Genomic DNA, 8,252 nt, shown 5'->3' on the forward strand with positions numbered 1-8,252 from the left:
GCGATACGTACAATGAGTCACTTAAAAATCATTTTGCAAAAATTTTGGTATAGTAACTTGATTCTATGAGACCAGTTTGATTTTAAAAATGAAAAAGTAGCAAAAAATACTGCTTAGTTGCACAGGCAAATTGTCCAGTGTTAAATTGTATGTTATTGTGAACATGCCCCATATAGGAAGCAACACATCTTTAGATTTTCTGTTTATTATAAATATACATATATTTATTATATATATATATATATATATAAACATACCCGTAAATACATTTCTATTTATTATATTTGGTGTAGTGTTCAACATACATTTTAATTATTTAGTTCTTTGTTGCTTTACAGGTCAGCTTGTTATTACTCCACCAAAGGTATCTTGAAATAAACACACAAACACAAGAACCAACATGCTTGACTCTGCCAATGTGATCTGACTTGACCCTGTGACAGGTGTATTTGTCAAGGACGAGCTTGTCTCTTCCGATTCCACTTCATGTTAATGCACAGGAGATGAGTTTCCATTTACTGGACTTTGGCAAACAGATAGTTGAAATGGAAACTCTTTGGAGGGTTGAGTTTTTATCCAAATTTGACAACAAATATCACAGATAATGATTAATAATCCAGTGCAGAGGAAATGTGAAATGCAGATATCATTAACATTGACTGATTCTAACTGTTTCAAAACCCTTTGTGACACTCTGGTAGATTAATGTGAGCTTGCAGACATCAGAATCTGCCTTAATCTGAAGGTGATGCTAGGCTTTGAAATATTGCCAGGATATTTAAAACTGCCTCATTCCAACAGTTGTAAACATGTTTTTAGTGATAGTTACAAATGAAGCTCAGTAGCCTCTGCACTGTCAGCAAACTATGAATACACATAAATGTATAACAGCTGAATGTGCATTTCATTGGGTAATTCTAAATAAGGGAAAGTCCTATAAATTAATTATGGACATGTTTTAGCTGGAGGTGGGGGTGACTGTTTATTCAAAGTTAGACCTAAACCCACCACCACCGTCTCTCACATCATCATTAACAAGAAGTGTTGCTATGACAGCAGGATATTGACAGGTGTGACAGAACTTTGATTGCAGTGTCAGCCTCTGAGCTGGGGTTTGTCATCTGTCAGGTGTGAGCAAAGCTCTGTTTGGCTGATGGCACAAACATGGGCAGCAGAAAAAGAGAGCGGAAAAAAGAAAAGATCAGGAATATTTTACTATCATTAAAACATCTCTAGAATGCTTTTGGAGTTGATGATCAAAACAACTATCAAACTATCTATCAAATATGCTTATAGAAAATGTATACATACAGTAGCTGCTAAATATGAAGAGCAGTTCCATGTGAAAGACCAACTGAAACCCTTTACACAGTGTAAAATATATTATAATTAGCAGTGCTGGATAGTAATGGATTACATGTAATCTGGATTACATGATCAGATTACAAAATAAAGTACTTGTAATTGGAAAAAATTACATTTTAAAATACTCGAAATCAGTCGACCTTTCCTTTTTTATGGATTGTATGTTAATTAGGCAACAGCAGTAAATTGTTCATAATTTATTGACCACCATAATTTTCTCTTTTTAAAATCTTCAAAATGTTTCACTCTACATCAGCCTATCTTCGATATACATTTGGTAACTCTTCGAGTGTTTTCGGAAGAGAGGGTGAGAGGGAGGGTTGTGAAATTGCACATAGACCTGATAATCGTCATTTGCCAGGTGAACATGGAGAGGTCTAAATCAGCATTTGACCACTGGATGTACAGAGATCATTTCACTTTTAAGGCCACATGGGGCAAAAACATCACTATGAAATGTAAACTCTGCCTCAGCCTGGTTAATATCCTCTCAACTGCAAAGGATTCAACCTCAAATTTAAAGAAGCATTTGAAGGTATTTTTGCATGTTTTCTTAACTTTCCTAACTGAACTCCTGACCAACACATTTTAATTATTATTTAAATTATTGAAATGTGTCGCTAGGTGTTTGAAAGGGTTTTGTCCATCAAATGCATCAAAATGCCCAAATACACATAATTTCATATTCACAATGTAATCCAATTGCATTATGTTTAAAATTTTAAATAAATGCCCTTTTGCTTTAGTGATAACTTTGAGGCCGTTTCTGTGATGTTGATTCTCAAATAATTGTCATGTGAACATTTAGCTTTATGCTAAGCTAAAATGCTATATCTGGCCATTTTACATGCACATGTTACCATGCACGATCATATTTTTATCAAGAAAATGCACATTAGATCATATTTTTTTTCTAATTGATATTAGAGCAAAAACCTTGTTCTTGATTAGAATTTTTGTATTGTTTTTCTGTACAAATATAAAAAAATCCTTAAAACAAGATTAATTTGATGTATCTTGTTTTAGAAGCAACACTGCATAAGATATTTAGGTTTTTCAGAGAATGTATTTTTAACATGTGTATTTGTCTTACTGTACTGGCAGAGTTTTTATAGTCAAAACAAGTGAAAAAATCTACCAGTGCTGAAGAAGTAATCCAAAGTATTTAGAATACGTTACTGACCTTGAGTAATCTAATGGAATACTTTACAAATGACATTTTACAGCATGTATTCCGTAATCTGTAGTGGAATACATTCAAAAGTAACCCTCCCAACCCTGACTTTACATAAATAATATAGAAATATGTGTATCCCTAGTAAAGTGCTTAAAACTAATTTAATGAATTGAATCTAAAATGTAATTTGTTACACTACTTTTTTTTTTTTACAAAAAGTAATTAAATTACAGTATCTAATTACTTTGTAATCAGATTACACCCAACACTGAAATCAAGTTGTACTTAATTGTAAATCATGTTACAGTGAAGAGGAATGCATATTTTATTAACTCTACCCCTAAGCCTAACCGTATGTTGAGTAATAATGCAATTATTATTATTATGTACAATATATTTAAACAAGGTGAGTACTGACACTGTTTTTACACTTTGAGCACTGATAAATGTTTTCTTTCTCATTCACATACACACAAATTCATGCTGCATACATAATATTCAATGATCAAAAAGTCTGGGCTCGTTATTGTGTCCTCTTTCAAATCTCATTCAGAATCCCACATTCATTGGCTATCCATGTAATCAGAGGTCTAAGGAGGATTGTGGTGCTTTTTCTGCATCTGGATCTCGTAATTTGTAATTTTGCTTTAAATAATATAATATGAAATTTGTAAAGGACATTTAACCATATCTAGCTTCTAGGTCTTTGAAGATCTGATAATATCTCCTCATAGATGGGTTCATTGATTACTTCTGTAACTATGCCATACAACAGTTCAGTGGACATATGTTCAGCTGCTGGTAATATGTTCTGTTTAATTCTAATAGACACATTGATAGGTAAGATTTTGAGTGTGGAAGAGAAACACGGAAACAGCCTCTCAGTAAATTTGTGCTTGAAGGTGTATAGAGATGTGCCATACTCTGGATTAGACAAGTGCACAATTCCAGTCTCGTAGTTCAGCTGCAATCTGATCCTCTCGGGTGGTGGACTAAATGTGAGGCTTTCAGGCTCTGCATCTGGTGCCCTGGCTTCACAGACAATGCCGTAACAGATCAGCTCCCAGATACCATTCTCTGTCTCTTCAGGTGACTTCTCCAGAACAGATTCAGTCATCACACCTACAGACCAGGTTGCATCATCTCCAACCTCAACCTCCCAGCAGTGTGTTCCTGAGTCAAAGCCTGATGAGCCCAAAACTCGAGGGGAGTTGGTAAATGGATTTGCAGGACACTTATTTGGATGCTCTTCATCTTCTTGAGAATTGTGCTGATATCCAAAACTGGTCAGGTTCTCAGACAGGAACAGATTGCCATGCGCAGTATTAGGATTGAGAGTCACAGGATCTAAAAAAAAATCAAATTGTTGGATTAAAGAGTGGTTACATGGCCAGTGAATATGTCACAGAAAATATACGTAGGTAGAAATAGTCTTTAAGGAATAATTCATACAAAAATGACATGTGACTTACAAGTTAATGCGAGAACTTGTTTAGGGCTAAAAACAATGTAAATTCCCATGTGAACATGAACGTGCAATGGGTGTCAAGATTTTCACTGAAAAATTACTTTAATTTCGGGTTGTTTCTCAACAAAATGTATTGTATGCCTTCAGAAGACTTGGAACATGATGCATGAGACGCATGGACTTCATTTATGATTCTTTGGGTCCTTTTATGGGCTTTAAAGTGAGACTATCCACTCCCATTGTATTGAAAAGACGGACTATGATAATAAAGCTAAACTCGCTGTGTTTCGCATAAAGCCATGGGTATATATCCATTTTGACGTCCATTTTAGCCTGTCAAAGTATACTCCATATAACTGTGCGTGCATGCACAGGTGGTTGGCGTGTGCGCGCTAAGACTACTATGAGACACCGGACTTTCTCTTCAGGAGTTTAGACCCATAAAAATGTCTTTATATTCCTTTAGACTCTAGTTATACAAATGCAGGTATCTCATTGACTTGTACATCCACTGTTGTTGTTTTTACCTTAATCTCCTGATGTTTAGCGGCAATTACATCTCCTTCTAGCGCTTCTTTGTGACATCAGCAGCTCAAAATGAAAGTGTTGCCACCTTGTGGACCCACCAATTAGTGCAAATAACTCAAGGCGCATTCTGCACGTTCAAAGAGGAGCGGTTAGAAAAATCAGGCTGCGTATGTTCAGTGCTCGCGCACTCTGCTGATGACGAAATTTGTGTCTTGTCCTGTACGCGGACACTCAGTGTTTGCGTCTGACCGAAGTATACGTTCGGCTTAATAAAAAAAAGGCCTTTCGGGTTTGGAACGACATGAGTGTGAGTAAATTATGACATTTTGTGGTGAACATTGCCTTTAATGTGTAATTAAATTCATTCAGCATTTTCTTCCAAAACTTCTACTCTAGTAATTTAAGTCAAGATCATTTAGGTCACTTTGATTAGCTTAGGGCATTTTAACACTTACACAATTGTATAATCTTCTTCATTATGGACCATAATTTGAAGTTTAGATTCCCCAGATGCTTAGACACATTGATCAGGGCATAAGAAGCACTCTCTGGATCTTGCTTTACACCTTGAGTTCTGAAATATTAAGCATTTAAAGGTATTCAAAAACATATAGGAATATGACAAAAATATCAAAGATCACTGTATTTGCATGTCACAAAATTCAGACATATACAGTACTAAAAACAAAGTATACCTTTGCACTGAAAACTTGAAATTCTGCAAAAAATATAAAGCAATACATTTAAGAACCTGAAATATTTATATAGTACAATTTCTGTTTCCCCATTATAGTGATTCTCATCAAATATATTTGAATTTCAATGATTCTTACCTTGAGAAATGTAATATCATCGTCCTGTGTGGTTCTCTTTATGGCGCTTATGACATCAGTGATGTCACAGATTTTTTGGCTGATCTCTCCAATTTTAATCTTTACATTTTCACACTTCTGCTTCTCTTCTTCCTGCAGAACAGCTATTCTCTTCACTTCTTCAGCACGTAGAAATTCACAGAGCATATTAACTTCCTGCTTTATAATTCTCTCTGTAATTTTGGTTTGCTTCTGCATGATTTCAAAGACATTTGTTAATACCATATTATATTAAAGGACTATTCTGGGTTCAACACAAGTTAAGCTCAATCGACAACAGTTGTTGGATAATGTTGATTACCACAAAAACAATTTTTTTAATTGTCCCTTCTTTGCTTTAAAAAAAGCATAAAACTGAGTTCCAGTGAGGCATTTACAATATAAGTGAATGGGGGCCAATCCGTAAACATTTATATACTCACTGTTTCAAAAGTGTAGCCACAAGACATAAACAATATGCATGTAATCATGATTTTAGTGTAAAGAAAAATAAAATGCTTACTAACCTTATCTGTGTAAAGTTATATCCAATTTTACAACTTCATTGCCATGATGACATAATGCCGAAAACCTTGTAATCCCGCAAAAACAACGATTTAAACAATGTTACAGCTCAAATATTACACAAGTTTTAACAGAATGATTAATGTAAGTGTTTTTATAAAATTATGAGCTTCACATTTCTGCCTTTAAACCCTCCAAAATTGGCCCCATTCACCTCCATTGCAAGTGCCTTACTGTAACCTTTTTTTATTTTTTAAAGGAGGTACAAGTCAGAATATTAGTATTTGTTTAATATATTGTTTTTTGTGGTAATCAACATTATGCCACAAATGCTGTTGATCAAGCTGAACTTGTATTGAACCTGGAATATTCCTTTAATTCAGTCTAGAGATTGTTACTAAAGAATCTTAAAATTTCTGAACATATAGTATATGTAACATAATACAACACAAAACTTTTAAGAACTTTACATTTCCACATATTTTTTTTCTTTTAGATATGTACCTTTATGTGCTCTAGTATATCAGTCAAAGTTTGCTTGACCCCTTCATAGTCACCCAGTTTCTGTTTCAATGGCTCAATCTCAGAATTAAGTTCCTCCTTTAGTAAAACAGACAATTTGTGAATGTGACAAACTGTGTAATTATAGTTGAAATATTGAAATGGACAAACTGTTTAACTAAAGCAAGGCAAATGAGGAAAGAAGAGTTTTACCAGAATGTTCATTTGAATTTTTTTAACTTACTAATATTTTCCTATCCAATTCTTTCTTTCTTTATTTTCTTCCAGGTTAACATTAAAGGTGCAATCACATTTACAAGCATGAAACATGCGCATTACTAGTACTCTCAGAAACAAAGTTGTTTACCTTTCGATATTTTGAAGCTTCATCTATAGAACAGAAACTGTGCTTTGTGTGTTTTTTTGACATCTGACACACCAGGCAGACGGGTTCCTCATCGGTCAGACAGAAGAGCTCAAGCTTCTCATTGTGTTGACTGCAGAATTCATTATGTCCAAAGAACGATTCTTTATCTGGCTCCCGTGAAAAAGCCTCACATACGTTCCTCAAGGCACGGTTTATTGGTGGATTGTTTTTAGAAGATCTTCTTCCGCAGACAGGACAAAATAGTGAATCTTTGACTGATCCGGTCTTGAACAGACAGGTTTTACAAATGCTGTGGGAACAGGACAGGACAACAGGGTCGGTGAAGATGTCATGGCATACAGGACAGCACAAGTTTTTCTCAGGAAGAGATTTTCTGTTCATTTTCCAATGGCAGCCTGAAAACTTCCAAAAAGTCAGCCAAGATATCGTGACAAAGTCGTCCTCAGGAAGAGATTTTCCTTTTTTTTAATTTTTTTTTTATAACTGCTCCTTGGAGAGGGTGAGGTTTGCGGATAACTGCTAGGTTACTGATTTATAGAGATCAGATTTGAAATGTAACTGGATAGAAAAAGTCTAGTTACGTCTTCCATCCATATTTACTTGAAACCTAGCATTAGGACCATAAAAAGGTCCAAACTTTTAGCTGCAGGTCACTTGTCATGAGTTCACATGTTCATATCATTCTTGAGTGAAGGTAAATAGATTTAGCTTCCTGTTCATGAAGGAGGTCTTGTGCGCGATACTTGACTCTAGTTCTAAATTCCCCCTTGGACTACTTTATTAATTAAGTTATAGATATATGAGTAACAGGTTACAATGAACATGCTCCTCCCAAACTTTTATTTAGGAATCCATTTAGGTCAGGTTTAATCACAGGGACTTTGTTAATCATTCATAAGCCAGTTAGAAAATGCCATTCCAACAGAGAAATATTTAGCAATTGTCCTCGATTCTCTCCCGCTGACATTTTATGGCCCCCACAGTTTAATAATCAACACCAATCTACACCTCATTTCTTATTGAGTTTTACAGAAAATAGTACTGGGTAGAAGAGCATGTTCCAAGCATATAAATGTGAATGTAAATGTAAAAAGAAAGATCTGCCCAAATTTGAGTTTGAGAGGAAAGAGACGCCAATGTGAATGGGGAGAAATGATGTTTCTCTGCCACCACAAGTGTGTGAAAGCTTTGACAGGCACATCTCACGCAGGCTGACAGATCTGTCAATAGCCCCAGGATGGCAGGTCTGATTGACAGCTAGCAGGTGGTGGCTGAATGGAGTTGTCAGGGCAACTGTCAGTCAGCAGCATTGCCATAGAAACAGAGAAGGTAACACAGCTGCCTGTGGTGTTCTATTGTTTTACCAGTCAAACACATAGTGGAACACTTGCACTGAAAAAAAATCCACAAAATGAATGTAAAGTTGTTTCATTTTCTCCAGTATGCTTA

The 8,252-nt window shown here is 35.3% G+C and overlaps 1 protein-coding gene across 3 annotated transcripts; it reads right to left on the bottom strand.

Annotated features, from left to right (window-relative positions):
* Window positions 1-262: 262 nt before the first annotated feature.
* On the bottom strand, window positions 263-7,456 carry LOC127455907 (nuclear factor 7, brain-like). Of its 3 annotated transcripts, XM_051724088.1 has the most exons (7): window positions 6,783-7,456; window positions 6,419-6,514; window positions 5,372-5,602; window positions 5,234-5,256; window positions 4,994-5,112; window positions 3,466-3,889; window positions 263-1,150 (listed from the first exon to the last, which is right to left on the bottom strand). In XM_051724088.1, the coding sequence occupies exons 1-7, from the start codon at window positions 7,182-7,184 to the stop codon at window positions 1,096-1,098; spliced, it is 1,350 nt and encodes a 449-aa protein (XP_051580048.1). In that variant the 5' UTR covers window positions 7,185-7,456; the 3' UTR covers window positions 263-1,095. The 3 variants fall into 3 exon arrangements, with proteins under 3 accessions (XP_051580048.1, XP_051580047.1, XP_051580046.1); XM_051724087.1 differs by having other exon boundaries at window positions 263-3,889; window positions 5,372-5,503; XM_051724086.1 differs by having other exon boundaries at window positions 263-3,889.
* Between the last annotated feature and the right edge of the window lie 796 nt (window positions 7,457-8,252).

The sequence above is a fragment of the Myxocyprinus asiaticus genome, chromosome 18, assembly GCF_019703515.2.
Source record: "Myxocyprinus asiaticus isolate MX2 ecotype Aquarium Trade chromosome 18, UBuf_Myxa_2, whole genome shotgun sequence".
NCBI classification, from domain to species: Eukaryota; Metazoa; Chordata; class Actinopteri; order Cypriniformes; family Catostomidae; genus Myxocyprinus; species Myxocyprinus asiaticus.

Excerpts from the sequence above, each read along its gene's own strand:
- LOC127455907 (XM_051724086.1), bottom strand. The coding sequence starts at position 7,184 with ATGAACAGAAAATCTCTTCCTGAGAAAAACTTGTGCTGTCCTGTATGC. Across the intron at positions 5,603-6,418 it reads ATATACTAGAGCACATAAAG|AAGCAAACCAAAATTACAGA; the intron begins GTACATATCTAA and ends GAAATCATGCAG. Across the intron at positions 3,890-4,993 it reads GAAGAAGATTATACAATTGT|ATCCTGTGACTCTCAATCCT; the intron begins GTAAGTGTTAAA and ends ATTTTTTTTTAG.